The 18904-nt window shown below is 34.3% G+C and overlaps 1 protein-coding gene across 5 annotated transcripts in view; it reads right to left on the reverse strand.

The window, feature by feature from the left end:
* The window catches only part of SYDE2 (synapse defective Rho GTPase homolog 2), a 61245-nt gene that overhangs the window by 12262 nt on the left and 30079 nt on the right, over positions 1 to 18904 (reverse strand). The window contains exons 5-9 of one of the 5 annotated variants that reach the window (XR_002122121.1): positions 11518 to 11699; positions 8729 to 8960; positions 4974 to 5060; positions 4012 to 4059; positions 3348 to 3434 (exon numbers count right to left, since the gene is read on the reverse strand). Coding sequence is in view for 4 of the 5 variants with exons in the window: in XM_019626412.1 (XP_019481957.1) it covers positions 2935 to 3434; positions 8729 to 8960; positions 11518 to 11699 (914 nt within the window). In the remaining variant the exon portion in view is untranslated. The other 4 variants (XM_019626416.1, XM_019626412.1, XM_019626415.1 and 1 more) reach the window with 4 other exon arrangements.

Genomic DNA, 18904 nt, shown 5'->3' on the forward strand with positions numbered 1-18904 from the left:
AAAAAAAACCCAGCTATTACTCCAGGGAAAACCAAAAATCTCCAAAAGCCATGACCCAATTATGAAGCAAATAACACACAGCATGATTTGGAGAAGTTGATGGCTATAAGATAAAATAATCCATTTGACCTTTAGCATGGAATATTCTGCTTAAATCAGCATAGACTTTAGGATATAATATGTAGGATATGTAGGAGATAAAATCACCTGGTTTACCTCTGAATACTTTTGCATAACCTAGCACATAGCTGCTAGTCATTGATTTGTGGCTTTTAGAATCAATATATAAAGGAAAAACCTAAGTTTTTATATATCTATTTATGTTGATTATAAAAACTAATAGTATAACTTAGAGAAGTTAGGTGGAAAAAGGCAGTAATGAGTTGGACAGTACAGGGTTGGTCATTTCCACAACGGGAGTCAAGAGATGCTGTTTAAAACTGACAGATCAAGAAATAACATTACTAAAGTTATAAAGGAAGCCAAAAGAGCTGAAAACATAAAATGGGGAAAAGAAATGGAATGAGCTAAATTGCTTGTCATTCATAATGAACAATCAACAGACACTGCTTAAATGACAAATCAAGAAACAGTAGCAATAAACCTCAAGTGATGGAGGTAGTACCTGAAGAATAAAAATGTACACCTGAAATTTATATTATGTTATTAATTAATGTTACCTCAACAAACTTTTTTAAAAAATGGTTGTTACTTCTGAGAAATGGGACTGGTGTAGGAAGGAACACTTTTACTTTTTAGTTTCTATCCACCTGAATTGTTTAAAATTTTTATTCAGGTACATGCACTAAAATTAAAATTGTTCTTAATCCTAAAAAACAATAGGGCTGGCAGGCTTTGAAAGGAATGACAACTGACAAACTGTGTAGGAAGATCCCAGGAGATTATAAAATGCAGGTACAAAAATTCAAAAAAGATTTGAATTAAAAAGCCATTTAAAATAAAGGCATAAACTTATTGAGCACTACTGAATACAGCAGTCAATCACAGAGGTTTATATTTATGACTGATCTAGACAACAAAAACATTTTGAATTTTCTATTTAAAATGGCAGAGATAAACTTTAAAACTATTCCCATCCAAAATAATGTAACAAAATAAGTTATGGCCTGTAAAGTATATCAGATTCTGGAAAATTCAATTTTGAACAAAAAAAAGTTATTACATGTATTTATGGATAATATATGACAGTCCAATACTTTAACATGTTTGTTTAAAAAGAATGACCTTAAAATAAGTGAGCCTTAAAATCATTATAATTAATAGCATGACACCAAGGTAATAATATTTTAATAAAACTTTTACATTTTTGGAACAACTTATTCAATTCATATAATATACATGATATAGCAAACAAAAGGAAGAAGACTGAGACAATCTCCTTACAAATTATTTAAAGCACATTTCTTTTGACTGTTTACTCAATATATATACCTGTCACATATTCTTTTGGTATTCTTCTGGACTGTTATACAAAGCTTTAAAAAATGAAAACTTCATATAAAAATAATTTATCTGTTTTTCTTAACAATTGAGTTTTCAAATTAAATAACGTGTTCTGTTTACCAATGTATATCGCATAGAAATAGTTAAATACTTTCATATTTAGAAAAACATCAAGAAGTCTGGTTTTTTAATGGCTGCTACATCTTTAAGTTGGTAATTGAAATTTTATTTATAATTTTAAAATTACACATTCTGTAGGTATAAAAATTTTTAAAAATACATTCCAATTTAATAAAAAAAGTCTTCTAAATGTACATTTTCAAACACTGCTGTGATTGCTATAATGACTACCTTGTAAATATACTTAGCCAAAATAAGTTAAAAATCAATAATGTAGTATGCTGGCAAGATTTCTTTAGAAACAAATGAGGGTAATTATAAAGTCAATGTTATAAATGTACTACTACAAATAAATACGCTTTATGTATAATTACTTTTTTTTTAAAAAGCAGAACATAAAAATGCATAGAATAAATGAAGATTTTTATAATCTGTCACCAGTGAAGAAATCTGGGCACTTAATCCTCTATAACTTAGAAGTTAGAGAATTTCAATTTAAAAGATGACTTCTCACTGGGGATATTGTGAGTTTCTGTAAATCAAAAAAAGGAACTCTATTAAATATTTCTATTCAGATGAGTCTACTAGTGTTTTGGTTCATGTGTTTCTATGCAACTCCTCCTTTAACTTAAATGTTCTTTCCCTGAAAAAGACATTTTTAAGCTAATGATTTTGGCCTCATGACATACATACTTTAAAGATACATGTGATTCTGCAGCCAATCGCTTCCCCCATTCTAATATCTATACATATATGTACTTATAAATATATACATATTTTCAGGATTATAAAAATATTTAATTTTTATAAGCTTAAATAATTACTGAATGTTAATATAGAATACATTAATATTTGCATAATTTTACTTTTATTTATAAAAAGGTTTTCTTATAGCAGCATTTGCATTGCAAATGAAATGTGAACAAATGATGTTGCAGTGAAATGGCCTCATACTGCAAATGTAACTGAGCAGCTGCAATGTTCCTCTCAAAGGAACATCTGCTTCAGCTACAGAAGAGCAGTTCCTATAAAGCACAAAAATCTTCAGATGCTAATAACTTATATGAACCTTATAAGTGCATTTAAAGTTATCTCCATAGAATTGGCAAGATTTATTAAAATATTCACAAGCAGTCCAGGTTATCTTTACCCCAAGAAAAATTTTCTAATGAGATAAGCAAAAATTATATTAATGAATGGTATTCTTAATTGAATCACATTTAACTTATTAAAATTAATTGGAGGTTTCAAGAATTTAAAAAATAAAACATTACTGTGAGAGGTATAAGAAAGTGAGAAATATTGGAAACTTTAAAACATTATGAAAACCTAATTTAAAAAATCTCAATCTCAAACACTCATAGTAAGCTTGTTTTTGTTGAGCTCACGCTCCAGATTTCCAATCAAAGTATCAATACTGTCTTGTAGATCTTTGAGATTGACTTTTCGATCCACTGTAGACTCAATTGTCTGCATTGTCAAGTATGTCTGAAATGTGCACTCTTTGGACATGGGAATTGGCTGTTCAATCATTATATCTGGTCCATACATTTTGCTGCAATTTTCTCCATTTTCTCTATCTTCTGAAGGGACGTCATCATAATCCACATCATTTAAATTTTCTTTTGGATTTAAAAAGTAGTTTTCTCCACAGCTGCTCCAGTCTCCTGCATAACGATTGCTAAGTGGACTGTCTAATCTGCTTTGACGTGGCCTGACTACTCTTGATGAATCAGTACCACTCAAATTTAACATGTAAGGTCGTTCTTTCTTCCTCCTCAAATAATTTAGAGGAGACTTGTGCTCTGGGAACAAATCGTCTGTTGATTCTCTGACAGTTAAACGTTGCACTAGAAACAAACAATAAATTTGCTTTGTGATAGTAATCCAACTGGCCTTAAAAAAACAGAGCTAAAGATAAGCTATTTAATAATCAACTACAAAACATGCATTAAAACAAAAACATGCACACTATCAAAAGAAAGCATTCCATAATTATTTTTTTCTATCACCAGACATAATCAAGATTAGGGAGAGAAGCTAGTAGAATGCTCAGTGGTGGTAATTCATGCTATATCATAACACCCCCAAACAAATCAAATTTCCAATGTTGATTAACTTTCTGTGCAAGTTAATTATTATCTAGCTGTAATTCAAACAGTAGCTAGGCTGGTAGCTTCTACATTAAAAGCTACAGCAAAAAGCAGGCAAGGCATGTTGGTGTACAAACAAAACAAAACAAAAAGTTCCTTTGTCTGCAAACATCCAAATGAGGCAAAGGCATCTAAAGTGCTCACTCCAAAAGTTCTGACCTTTGTGGGGTTTTTTTTGCAGTTCTATTAGCAGCAGTGTCATAATTTACTTTACTAAGCAGCCCAAATTTCACTTTGATAAAATGCACGAATACTAGACTTGATCACTTGTTACCTGAGTTCGATTATACAGCATTAGCTACTAATAGTCTTCATTTATTTCCTGAAAATAGTACAGATATTTTATTTTCCCATTCCGGTGAGGTATCTAACAATCTCAAATAACATTCCTCATATCAAGACTATCTCTTCTAAGGGTGTGCTTTGTGCTGGCCGTACAGATAACCATAGAGACACACATTATTTCCTAATGAACCAAGGCTTCACCATTTACTCTTCCCCGTATATTGAACAAAACATTTACCTAAGACTCTTCTGTATATAAAACAAACTTAATTTAAATGTTGAGGCATAGCTATTAAAACCTGTCCATAATACCTTTTCCTTTCTGCTTGTTTATTCTCTGTTAATAAGTGCCTCTCCATTTATACTTCCCTTCTCTCAGATAAAGGGAACATATTTTCAATTAACGCACCAACTTCGCCCTCTCCAAGATACACTGAATGCTTGTTTCCTATTTCACAAAATCAAATAATTGAAAAACAATACAAACATGTATATGGTTCTAGTTTTCCAGACTTACAGTGATATTCACAGCATTTTTCAGAAATCACATACTTTTTTTACTTAGATTTTATTAAAATACTTGATAACTGTATATAGGTATGTTTTCTTTTAACATTTCTATTTATCCACATTTTCATAATGGTTGTCATATAACGTTACAAATAGCTAAAAGCTCTTAACTTAAAATTTTCTAGAAAATAAAGGTCTGGTATTACTTTAAATTGATTTTTAATAACAGTATTAATACAGAATGTCCCATGCCATTAACTAATGTAACTGCAGAATGGATATCTAAATTTTTGCACTGTTTAATTATTTATGTTCCTTTTTCTCCTCTAGCTGATCTTCACTAAGTGTCCTTGCTTTTCTCCCTTCATTTTCTGGCTATTCTTGCCCTTGTTAGTGCTTAAGTGTCATGCCTGTTGTTTTCACCAACCCAGCTCTGCTAACCTTGAGGTCATCTGCTTTGCGATCCAAAGTAAAACATTTTGACTCTGTTTAAGCTTGTCTTCTGTGCCTTCATTCTCTGACATTCACCTGCAAAACTCAGATTTATTTCGTTGCCACCTCCTTAAAGTCATTTAACAAAGTCCTCATTCAAACATTACTTTTGGATTATTTTCTTGGAAATTATTTACAAAACCTATTATAATAATATTTATATCTTTTAGACTAAAAATTCAATTCTGAAAAATTAACTTCACTTTTTAAACTACTGATGGTGGAACTGTTTCCTATTAGTTATGCAGATAAAATGGCTAATTATAACCTCAAAAGAAAAGTTCTAGTTTTCCGCACTGTTGACTACCCACCTTCAACAGAATAAAATGAAAAATGCAGCCTATTAGGTTGCTGAAAAACTTTCAAAATATAATGGTAAGTACTAAAAAACTTACTTTTCTTATCTTGTTTTCTACCAATAGATTTATATTGTTAATCACCATAAAAATATAAAATATTTCATAGTATAATTGCCTCATTTAATAGAATATATTGTCTAGTTAGTGCCGAGTGCTCTGTTATGACCTGGGAGATAAGAGTAAGTAAAGTGTAGTCCCTGATCTCAGGATGTTTAGTTTAGTGAGAAAAATGAAACAAAAAGGATTAGGGAAAGTTAATAGCTTTTTCAAAAAACCTGCCCCAAATCTACTCATAATAGAAAATGTGATACAGCAAACAGCTGGTCTGGAGGTACACTCTCTCTAAAGTTATTTCCCCATCTATAAAGACGGCCTATAGTGGCCAAGCAGTAATTTTCAATATTCTTCTTAAAACAGCAAACCTATTTTCAAAAAGCAACAATTTTGTAAAAACCCACTAAATAAAAAAGATGAAAAGACTGTTTGGGTCAAAAGGGAAGTGTGTTTCCATTTTATTCCCCCATTTGTTGCCAATCTGGCCCCAAAGCTGCTTCCAAACAAACCTTAGCGCTTTGGCAAAAGGCAATCTGGAAAACCATTGGCAGGATGATTTTTAACTTCCAGTGCCAATAGGCTAGAGTTCTAACTTATCACCCTAAAGACAAAATTTATTAAATGGAAAGCTCAAAGCAAGGTATAAGCTTGCCTAAAAGTAAACAAAACAAACAAAAAATAAAACAAAAAGTTAAGCAAGTAAAAAGGAAGCTGAGTGGGGGGAATGGAACCAACTGTTTTTACCTCTGGAGTAGGGGAAATTCCAAAAAGAAAAATAAGCTATGCATAGCAAGGAAAGCCAAAACCTCCTACTGAATACATGAGACAGGCCTTCACCAAGTCAATATGCTGTGGCCCATTCTCTATGTCACCATCAATTTTCTCAGACTCAGTAACGACATTACATCTATTTGATTTCTGCCTTTTCTTGAATTCAAAATCAAATGATATAGAGGGCAAAACTAACTGCTGTTTCCTCTCATCTTTCTGCTCTGTTCTGTCCTTTGTCTGAGGTACTACATATAACTAAAGAAAAAGAAAAAGTTATATAAAAGCAGGCAGATATTTTTAAATCCAACACCACAAGTCTTTGGAATAAAGTATTACTAAACTAGGAGTCAGCTGTTTAAGGTTGTCATTGAAATACAGTGAATCTGAAATCTAGATCTGCTTTTTCTACAAGATAGGGTTTAAGTTAATTTTTGCCTCTACACCCACAACTAAGGTGGCTAGTACAAAATAATGAAGTAACATTTACCTCTGGTATAGAATTAATGATCAAGGACTCAGGTACTTACAATAAACTTAATACTATCTCCAGGCAAGCAAGTTTTCATTTGTGATTAGAATGATAGGGTGGCTCCTCTCCCGATTTCTGATGTTTTTAGAGTTAAAGCAGTTTTAGGAAAAGCTAGGAAACACACATTGAAACTTCAACCTGAGAGATCCCTTATGTTGGGCAACAAATGATGAAATCAGATCCATTATCCAGAGAATCTTGACTCTGAATTTATGAATAACTGACTCTTTGACTCTGGATTTTTGAGTAATTAATAATACATACTAATTCAGTTAAAAATATAAATTAGAAGATTTTTAAGCCTGTGTTTAAAAGAAAGCAAAAATTTTAACTTTCCAAATTTAAAAGCTGAAAATTTTTATTAGCTTAATTTTTAAGTCACTTTTTAAAACTAGATTTATTTTATTTTATGTTTTTTTAAGATTTTATTGGGGAATTGGGGGAGGAGAACAGCAATGGGGAATTGCGGGAAGGGGAACAGACAAGTTGCTGTCCTTTTGTTCTTCAGTCTAGTTGTGGAGGACGTTGCTTCACTGGCCCATGTTGGTATTATCATTGCGCTCTTCCCGGGGTGAGGCAGATCGGTCGCCGGCCTCTGGACAGCCGCTCACGGCGGCTCTTGGCAGCTCACACCTGCTGCCAGCCGCTCACGCTGGCTGCCAGCCACTCACGGTAGCTTTACAGCAGCCCACTGCAGCCCCACTGCAGCCTACGCCGTCACTGGTGACTCACGGCAGCCCAGCTCCAGGTTGAGCTGTTGTTCACCATCTTAGCTGTAGAGGGTGCAGCATCCGGGGCCCTGCTGCTCAGAGCTGGCGTCCCAAGCCAGCTCCTAACCAACGTGCCACTCGGCAGGACCAAAACTAGATTTATTTTAAAAGACTAACTCAAGCATTCCTTTGTACTTTGATCTCTCCTTCTCATATATATCTATAAAAGAGTAACAAAGCACATTTACTGGGGGCTAACTTTATGCTGAACGCATTGCTCATTGCCTCAGATGCTTTATCTCACTCTTCACAATAACTCTGAGGGAGGCACAATTTATATAGAGAAGCTAACTGAGGTTTCAGGAAACCAAAGTATTTGCCTGAGCCCACACTGTTGATGCGTGACACAATCTGGACCCGAATCCAAGCCTGACTCTGGGGCCAAGGTAATTTTACCTCTGTGCACGTCACTAAATATGTTAAGTCCGTACTTTCGTGTTTTGTCCTTTGCAGGGTGGGAAAGGGGAGCAGGATTACTGCAGGATAAGGAACTTTTGGAACTTAAATACAGGATCTTTTATAGAACATCTAATTAAATTAAACACATATTCCTGTTAGCTCTGAAACTATATAAGATATATTAGGAAAATAACTGTCAGCCTTTCGTTACCGACTGAAACAAGGGATGAATAAGAAAGATGAAAAGATTAGAGATCATTGTCAACTCAAGCCCATATAATTTCAAGAATAATCATGAATACAGTAAAGATGTCAGGAAGAAGAACTGATTTAAGGTGAAATATAAATTCTGCTTCATACCAGTTGAACTGAAAATGAGAAGGGTAAAACAATGAATATTTACTGAGTACCTATTATTTGCCAAGAGCTGTGCGGAGCACCTTACATACAAAATTTTTTCTTTAATCCTCCTATAAATTCTATAAGCACATTATTAAATCCATATGACAGAAGGTAATACTGAGGCTTTAAGATGTTAAGGAACTTGCCCAAGGTCAGAATGCTAATTAGTGACACATCCAGGGTCCAAATCCAGATCTGACCAAGTCCAAAATATGTACATTGACCTATATGTCTATAATACTATCAGCAAAAGCAGCAAATTTAAATGGAGAAATCTAAAGGGTAGGTTTCAATTCACTACTATTTAAAAAAGCAAAATCTAGAAAAGATTTCCTTCGATCATATATGGGCATATTTAATGATTAGCTTATTCAAAGTCAGATCATTGAAAGAGAAAAATATTTCTACAGAATCATTTACCTGGCCAGAGTTGAAGTAAATAATGAAGAACTTCAATATGTTTTTTAAAATCCAAAGCACTTGCAAGTTCTTCGGAATCAGTAAAGACTTTGTTGTTATGGTTGGAAGTCTCTTGCCTCTGACTTAATAATACTGGTCCAAAGCACACGGCCAAATTCTGACAGGTCATCTTATTCACTTCATGATAAGAAGCCACCAATTTCAAATGATCCAACAACATCTTTAAGGTTGCCTAAATTAAATTAAATTTCAATTAATACCATTATATAAGGGCAAATTCATGAACACAATTTAGAGTAGAAAATACAGATAGGCATCTTGTCACTTTTTAAAAGGTTATTTCAAAGATTTGCTTGTAAGTTGGATGTTTGGAACTTGAAGCATATTTTATTATAGAAATGTTACAAAGGGCCCTAAAGGTTCCAAGGACATAATTCGATTCACTAAACGGTTAAAATATACACTCTTTATAAAATGCCTATGAATACATTCCAAATTTCAGCTGGAGCTCTGAGGTAAATATGCCATTAATGTTTTCCTTCCTTCCCTACCCTAAAATAACAACAGCAAAGGCTAGGATGAAAAAGGGATTAGGGTAAGAGTGTTCATTTGTAAGTACAGATAAATCCTGTAGTCATAAGTAGGGGACCAGCACCCTTAAATCTAGGAAGCTAACCATTTCAGAACGTGGCCAGGTTCTATCGTGATCCAGATTAGGAAAAAGAACAATGTCCTTCTTAGCCAGTAAATATTTTAAGTAGACAACCCATGGAAAAGGGAAGCATAGTATAGTTAGGAAAGCAAATTTATTGAAAAAAATTTTAATCCTTGAAGAAACTAGTAAGGAGAGTTTGATCAAAAAGTGGAATGGTTATTGAGGTTTAAGGCATTATGGAAAGGAGTGATGTTATTTTGAAGTAGTGGCATATGATCAATCATTTAATAAATTAAATGACTGTGTAATTTCTTCTTCAAAATGGTTTTGAAGAAATGAATGAAAACTAAACCAGTAATTTTAAAATAGTATGAGAAAAACAAAATGACATAATAGTTCTGGAGCCAAAAGTGACAACTGGATTTGGTGATTAGAAGGTCATTAGTAACCTTGGCAAGAACAAGTCCAGAGAGATAGGGTAGGAAGCCAGATTACAATGTGTTGAGTAGTAAATGAGTGGTAAAGAAGTGATGACAGCCGGAATAAACATTCTCTCAATGTTTGGCTGTGCAGGGAAGAAATGAAGATAAAATGAAAGCTAGAGAAGAATATAATTGATATTTTGAAATCAAAACCTGCCACACACTGGTACACACACACACACACACACACACACACACACACACACACACATACACACACACGTTTATATTAGATTCACTTTCAATAGAAAACCAAAAAGTAAAACTTAAAATTAAGAAATCCTTTTTTGTGTACTAAATAAGATGAGCCAAAAAATGTAATTGTTTTGCCCATTTTGAAAAGTAATCTAAAAATATGTATTAAGAGCCTTAAAAAAAAAAGAGCCTTAAAATGTTCACATCATTCAAATCAGCAATTCCACCGGGATTCTTATATAAATAAGTAATTCTAGATTAAAAAAAACCTGTGAACAAATATATACATATAGGTTCAAAACCTACATATTATATAAAAGAAAATAGTGATATGTCAAATCCACTCAATGAAATATTATGCAGACTTTTTAGAAAGATGTTAATATATGTATGAGCTTTAGGGCCAGACAGACCTAAATTCATGTCACAGATTATAACACTCACAAAAGCTATATAACTTTGGGCAAGTAATTTAAATTTGCTGACACTCATTTCTTCACTTACATATAAAATGACACTTATAATTATACCTTTTATTGGTGAGGGAATATTTCTACCCCTTCACCCCACCCTTCGGCATCTGCCCACCTCTTTATAGCTGTCTCCTTCCCCCTGCCCAAAGGAGTAGTAATGTCTAATCTAATTGGACAGAACACAGGACATTCAGAAAAACTGCAGTAAACTACCGAATGAAGCTTTTGGCCTTAAATTTCTACCCACTAACTCTTGCCCTGTCTGCCCTCACATTATAAGAAATATAGGTAAAGTCGGCTGTATCTGGACAAGTGCAACCACATCTTTTTCCCTTAGTTTCCCTTTTGTTCTAAGAAACAACAGCTAAAAGTTTGGCTAGGACTGGTTCTGCAGACACTGGTCCCAAGATTTATGCTGTGGGGAGGGGACTAAGGGGAAGAGGCAAGGAGGAAAGAAACGGTGGTGGTGAGGGTGCTTAAGTCTTGAGGCTAGCCATGTGCACCAAAACAGTTACCATATTTTAAAAATACTAGAAGGAAATAAATCAAAATGTTAATTATACTGGGTTGTCGGAAAAGCCATGGCACATTTTTGCAATGAAAAACAGAAAAACTATGCCATGACTTTTCCGACAACCCAATAGCTGCCTTTAGATTTTGAGCATTGTAATTTCCATTCTTCTTTTCTATATATTCCCAGTTATTCTATAATAAACATATATGATTTTAATAATAAGATACTCTTTAAAAACTTATGGAAGTATTCATGCCTAGGCTAAAATCATATACAGAAAAGACAACATTTTTTTCTCAATTTATTCTGTTTAAGAAGCAGTTTCTAGACTTACAGTGTTTAAGAAGCCTTTAGTAAAGACAGAGCTAAAACTCACGAGTGCCACAAATGTCAAAATAGCTAAACAATTGTTGTAACTCTGGAGCTAAGTATAAAATTCCTTAGCTGGCTTTCAGGAAAAATGCGCTTACCTTCTCAACATCAGGAAGGCAATCCAGCAGGTCAACCGTGTACTTAGAGTCACTTGGGTCATTCTTACAACCATTTGATGACATTTTCAAGGGATTTTTTGCCATTGCATCTAATACAGCTTCATAAAGCTGCTTTGTTATCAGAGGAGAAGGAAGTTCTCTTAAATAGTCCTTAAGAACACCTTTATAAAACAAATAAACCAGAGACAGTTGGCAATAGGTTTTCAAAGGAAAATAAAAACCTGTGGTGAATTTTTTTTTAATTTAAGTATTACTACAGCCACCTTTTAATATTCTGAAAATAATAAAAGCAACATAAAAATAAGTTGAATAAAACACCAGCATTTTGTATTCTTATAAACTGCCTCAAAATTAACTTTTTGTTTTGACAGCATGATAAAAATGCACACACATAATTTTCAGTTATCAGACACATGAGTATGTGGCTCATAAAGTCATTTTTGATATACTATTGGGTTGTCCAAAAAGTCATGACACATTTTTGCAATGAAAAACATAGAAAAAATACATTGTGACTTTTCCGACAACCCAATATATACCCCATCAATTCTGCCCCATAAAAATCTCCTCTAAGTGCATGTAAAACAAAAGCTAAAAAAGCAAGACATATTATTAATTGTAAATTATTCCAATTATATGAATTTTGAATTTCTAGACTTCTAATTGATAGTGAAGGAGTACCAATGGTCCAAAGCCCTTGCAAATAAGTGACTTATATGAATATATTTCCTCTTTTACACTGGAAATGCATCTTAAACATATATACTGGATGGCTGGATTATCTCTCATGCTACACTATGGAAGAAAAAAATCATTCCTAAAACCAAACAAACGAAACCAAAAGCCAAGAATAGAAAATATCAGACTTGTCAGGGGCAGCCAGTTAGCTCAGTTGGTTGGAGCACAGTGCTTATAACACCAAGGTTGCCAGTTCGATTCCCACATGGGCCACTGAGATGCACCCTCCACAACTAGACTGAAACAATGACTTGACTTAGAGCTGATGGGTCCTGGAAAAACACATTGTTCTCCAATAAAATTTTTTTAAAAACCCAAAACATTAGACTTGTCACTATGATAGGAGTGAGGAAGTCAATTCCAAACACATCATAAGTAGTTATGAACTAAGAGATACCACCTGTAGAACAAACAGGAAAGGGTAATTAATGGTTGTGTCACATAAGCAAGTCAGGTGAGATACTAGCCAAAGACTAGAATGGTCACAAATAAAAATAGGAGATATTTCTGACAACAAAAACCAAAATATAGACAATATTGATTCAGAACATGCTCTCAGCTTAGAACTTAGTTTGAAAGCTTAGTTTGAACTTAAACATGATCATATAGGAAGTTTCCCATCGATAATCTTTTAAAGTTTGATAGTAACATGGTTCTTTAGTTTCTTATGCATCCTTTGAGGATTTGTTTATGAAAATATACATATATGTATGACCATATTTTCATGAAAATTTAAATTATATTTTAGTATAGTCCCCTTTATTACATAAAAGGTAGCATATACTTGTATGTCCTGTCCTGTTTCTTACTTTTTTATTCATCATCATAGTCTTTTCAGTACATAGACAGTTTCCTTTGTATGTATGAGGTATGTCGGTAGGATAAATTCCCAAAACAGGACCGCTAAGTAAAACGTGCATTTGTAATTTTGAGGGAAAAGAAAAAGTAAGGTGTTTCCTAGGTTTGGGGCTTCAGCATCTAGGTAAATAGTAGTACCATTATTTGAAACAGAGAAAAAAGGAGGAAACCCATGTTTTAGGGGGTAGAAAGGAGTTTTGTTTTGAACATATTAAGCTGCTGCTGGATATAAAAATCTGAGGCTCAGAAAAAAGATGGCTGGAGATACAGATCTGAAAATGATCAACTTAAAAAATTATAACTGGAAGCTTGGGAATGATTGAGATTATCAGGGAGGCATACAGACTGATATGAGAAGGCCTAGTGATAAGAAAAGGCCCCGAAGAACATGAGCTCTTAAGGGGTTGTCAGGAAGATCTAAAGGTGACTAAGGAAGAATGGCTGAAGAAGTATGAGCGTTAAGAAGAGGCGGGGAGGGGCATAGAGGGAGACTGCTAAATCTGCTATTAAGGAAGTCAAGGAAAGAAGGGTTCGAAAAGAAGGGTTCAAGAAAGAAGGCAAAAGGTTAGTGGTTAACAGAGAGTAAGGGGGAAAAGGGGGTGGTAGATGATGGAAAAAGGGATCAAATATATGGTGATAGAAGGAGAACTGACTCTGGGTGATGAACACACAATATGATATATAGAACTGTACGCCTGAAACCTATGAAACTTTACTAACAATTGTCACCCCAGTAAACTTTAATTTAAAAAAAATAGGTCTTTTGAGCTCCTTCTTTTGCGCAGCCTACTCCAACTCTTTGGAGTGTACTTTCTCTTCTAATAATGGCCCTTGAGCCATTCTCTATTGCTCAGACATACCTCTATTTCTTTGAAATGTACTCTCTTCTAATAAACTGCTCTTTCACTTTATAAAAATAAAATAAAATAAATTAATTAAAAAAAGAAAAGAAAAGAAAGAGTCTACAGTATCAATTCATACCCAACACTAGTTAGGTTAGATAAGAACTATATTAAATATTTTGGAGAACAGTGTTCCCCAGTTCTGGCTGCACACTGAAATAACCTGAGGAACTTGAAATCAGTAGATTTCAGAACCTCACGTCAGTCCTGCTCAATCAGAATCTCCAGGGGTCAGGGCTCATGTTCCTTTATTTTTAAAAAATTTCTGTTGTGGTTCTAAGGCAGCAGGGTTTTTAAACTAGGTATAAGAAACAATGATATAATTTAAGATAGCGGCAAAAAATTTATACCAGTGAAGGAAATCAGCAACCTTCGTAAGCATAGTTTCAGTAGAATACAGGACACAGAAGTCAGCTGCAGTTGGTTAGGAAGTAAATGGATGTTAAAGAGACAGAGAAATAAAAAATAAAAAAAGACAGGCAACCTGCTCCAGAAATCTGGCTTTGAGAGATGACAATCACAGAAGAGCAGGAAAGGCAGGAGTGAAGCAGGATCAAAGCAGGGATTTTTTTTTTTGGGGGGGGGGAAGAAACTTCAACATTTAAACGCTATTGTAAAGAAGATATTAAAATGGATGTTAAAGAGACAGAGAAATAAAAAATAAAAAAAGACAGGCAACCTGCTCCAGAAATCTGGCTTTGAGAGATGACAATCACAGAAGAGCAGGAAAGGCAGGAGTGAAGCAGGATCAAAGCAGGGATTTTTTTTTTGGGGGGGGGGGAAGAAACTTCAACATTTAAACGCTATTGTAAAGAAGATATTAAAATGGTTTTTAAGGTCCAGGAGAGAGAAATATAATCAATTGAGCAAAGCCCCCAAAGAGGAAGGAAGAAGAGACTCCTAAGAACATATGAAAGAATTAAAATTAGTCCAAAACGTGAGGACGATCACTGTTACAGAAAGGATAATGCAAAAGTGAAAAAGGATGCATGCCAAATAAGGCAGGCTGGCAGGATGGGTCACAAGAAGTGGAGGAAGCTCCATCTCATAGCTTCTATTTTCTCTGTGAAGCTAGGAGGCAGGGGCATCACTAAGAGTGACATGGGCAAAAGGAGATTTGAGTAGAGTGAGAAAATATTGAACAGGCACTCTGGGGAGAGAGAGAGAGAGAGAAATGGGGGAGTGGGGGGGAGAGAGAGAGGGAAAATGAGAATAAGAAAACATAATCATTAGTTATTGTTATTTTAATTATTAGCTACTTCTGTCTATTGTGTTCACTCCCATCCTCCCTCTACTCCTCCACCCCCACCACTAGAATGTAGGCCCATGAGCACAGAAACCTCTGTCTTCTTGACCCCTATATTCCCAGCACCTAGAACCCTCTCTGGTGCATGGCCCACTCTCAATTAACCAAATCAATGACCTCAGTTCCTTTCTTAAGAAACTGGAAAAAGAAGAGCATATTATACTCAAAGTAAGTAGAAAAAAAGAAAATATAAAGATCAGAGTAGAGGGTTCGGCCAAGTGGCTCAGTTGGTTAAGAGTTGGCTTAAGAGCACGAGCTCTGAGCAACAGGGCCACTGGTTCGATTCCCACATGGGCCAGTGATGCTGCACCCGAGCTGAGTTGTCGCTGAGCTGCCAACAGGTGGCAAAATGGCTCAGCAACAACAAGACTGCCTGTTCGATGGTGGGCTATGCCCACCCGCAACTAAGACTGAACTTGGCATCTTGAGCTGAATTGCCACCCGGATGGCTCAGTGGATAGAGCGTGCATTCTTCACAACAAGGCTGCTGGTTGGACTCCTGCATGGGATGGTGACTACGTCCACCTGCAACTAAGACTGAACACAGCACCTTGAGCTTAGAGGCCACAAACTACCAACGGGAAGCCAGATGGCGACTGGCGCCCTCCACAACAAAGATTGAAGAACAACAACTTGTCTGCTCCCCTTCCCCAATTCCCCAACATTGTCCCCCTCCCCCAATTCCCCAATACAATCTTTAAAAAAAAAAAGATCAGAGTAGAAATTAATGAAATAGATAACAGAAAACAATAAAGAAAATCAACAAGACCAAAAGTTGGTTCTTGAAAAGATTAACAAAAATGACAAAACTTCAACTAGGCTAACCAAGAAAAAAAGAGAAGACTCGAATAACTAAAGTCAGGAATTTAAGAGGGGACATCACTACCAACCTTGAAGAAATAAAAAGGATTATAAGTAAATACTATGGAACAGCTGTACGTCAATAAATTAGATAACTCAGGTAAAAGTAGAACTCATATAGAGATATAAATTACTGGAAATGACTCAAGAAGAAATAGAAAACCTGAAAAGATTTATAACAAGAGATTGAATTAGTAATTTTAAAACTTCCCACAAAAGAAAGCCAGGCCCAGATAGTTTTACTGATAAATACCACCAAATATTTTATAAAAAGATTAATACTAATTCTTCATAGACCCTACCCAAAAATAGAAGAGGAAAGAACACTTCCCAACTCATTCTACAAGGCCAGTATTACCCTGCAACCGAAACCAGACTAAGACATCACAGGAAAACTACAGACCAATATTTAGGAATACAGACAGAAAATTCCTCAACAAAATAATAATACACTAAATCCAGCAACATACTTTAAAAAAAAAAGTATACACCATGATCAAGTGGGATTTATCTCGAATATAAAGTTGGCTTAGCATCTGAGAAACAATTAATGTAATATACCATATCAATAGAATAAAGGACAAAATCACATGATTATTTCAATAGACTCAGAAAAGTCACTGAAAAAAATCCCACTTTTCATGATAAAAACACTCAACAAACTAGGGCTAGAAGGGAACTTCCTCAACTTGATAAAGGAGATCCATGAAAAACCCAGTTAACATCATAACTAATGGTTAAAGACTGAATGCTTTCCTCCTGAAATCAGGAAAATAAGGATGCTCACTCTTGCCACTGGTGTTCAACATTACACTGGAGGTCATTGCAAGGCAATTAGGCAAGAAAAAGAGATATAAAGGATCCATCCTGAAAAGAAAGAAATAAAAACTACATTTGCCAATGACATAATCTCACATATAGAAAATACTAAGGGATCCACTAAAAAACTAATAGAACTAATAAACGGGTTTAGCAAAGTACAAGGTCAATATGCAAAAATCAATTGTATTTCTATACACTAAAAATGAACAGTCTAAAAATAAAATTAAGATAATTCCATTTACAACAGCATAAAAAAATACCTAGGAATAAATTTAATAATAGAAGTACAATACTTGTACTCCGAAAACTAAAAATGACTTATGAAAGAAGTTAAAGATCTAAATAAATGGAAAGCTATTCCATGTTCATAAATCAGAAGACTTAATACTGTTAACATAGCAATATTTCCAAAATTGATTACAGATTCAATGTAAAACTTACCAAAATTCTAGCTAGCTTTTTCACAGAAATTGACAAGCTCATTCTAAAATTCATATGGAAATGGAAAAGACCCAAAATAGACAAAAAATCTTGAAAAAGAAAGCACTGGAGGACTAATACCTCCCAATTTCAAATTTACTACAAAGCTTCAGCAATCAAAACAGTGTGGTACTAAGGATAGACATATACATCAATGAAATAGAATTTAGATTCCAGAAATAAATGCTCATATTTATGGTCAACTGATTCTTGACAATGTACAAGAACGGTCTTTTAACAAATGGATTCTGGATTAGTCATTTGCATGTTAAAATATCTTAGGATGATGGCAAGACTTTGGTTGGAAATATAACAATAGTTGAGATATCAGTGTTTACTGAATAAATGGGAATGCCTAAGAGTTCTGTACAGCATGTGAAATAAGAAACGTAGAGGTGGTAGGAATGTGCCATGAACTTCAAGAGAGCCTTATTCCTCAGGAGAGCATAAGCTTCAACAGTGAAAAGGTAACAATCTGGAAATAGCACTAAGGAACCAAGAGAATATTGACCAAACTTCTTCTTTGACATATACAAAGATATAAAGCACTTGGCATTTCGTAACAATATGTTAGATGCAGTGATAATAATGACAAAGCATTTTGTACACAGTAGGCATGCAATAATTGCTTATTCCCATTCCTTAAATTATCTCATGTGATCTTTACTACCATCATTAGTTTTTCAATCTAAACCTACCTACAATGAATAGAAACATTCAGTGTAAAGAAAACAACTGAGTTACAACCAGTGGAAATAAAATTTTCTGTAGCTGCCAAATAAAGAAACTACTACTAACACTCTAGGGCATAGTTTTAAAAAGAAAAGATTCCACATGTGTTCCTTGACAAAGCAAGACTTATTAGTTCTAACAGAACTCAATATGCATTGGTAGCTTGACACTTGCCCTATAGTGCAATTATATTAAATTAAAACCTAAAAGGTCTCCAAAAAAGATAATTTTATAACTTAGTGAAACATATACTTCAAATATCATTATCCTTTATATAATTAATATACTAAACAACCATTAACATAAATGGAATTTTAAATTAATCCAACTTCAAGATAACTTACTTCATTATAATTTGAGGGCAAATAAGGGAGAATCACTATTAACAAATATTAAGCATTTAAAGTATGCTCACTGTAAATTATGTTCAGTGAAGTAAAAGTTATAGTTCTAGGAAGGGGGCTGGACAGCATAAATACGCAGCTGCAGTGTTGCCATGGGGACATGGGGGACAGTTCAAGGAATGTAATTGATAATGTTGTGAATATTTTGTAGGGTGTTAGGTGGTCACATGTCTTGCATCATGGATGGGGAAGAGGCTTGATCACTGCACTGTACACCTGAAGCTAATGTTGTATAATACTGTATGTCAACTATAAGTGAATAT

The sequence above is a fragment of the Hipposideros armiger genome, unplaced genomic scaffold (genome assembly GCF_001890085.2).
Source record: "Hipposideros armiger isolate ML-2016 unplaced genomic scaffold, ASM189008v1 scaffold_675, whole genome shotgun sequence".
NCBI classification, from domain to species: Eukaryota; Metazoa; Chordata; class Mammalia; order Chiroptera; family Hipposideridae; genus Hipposideros; species Hipposideros armiger.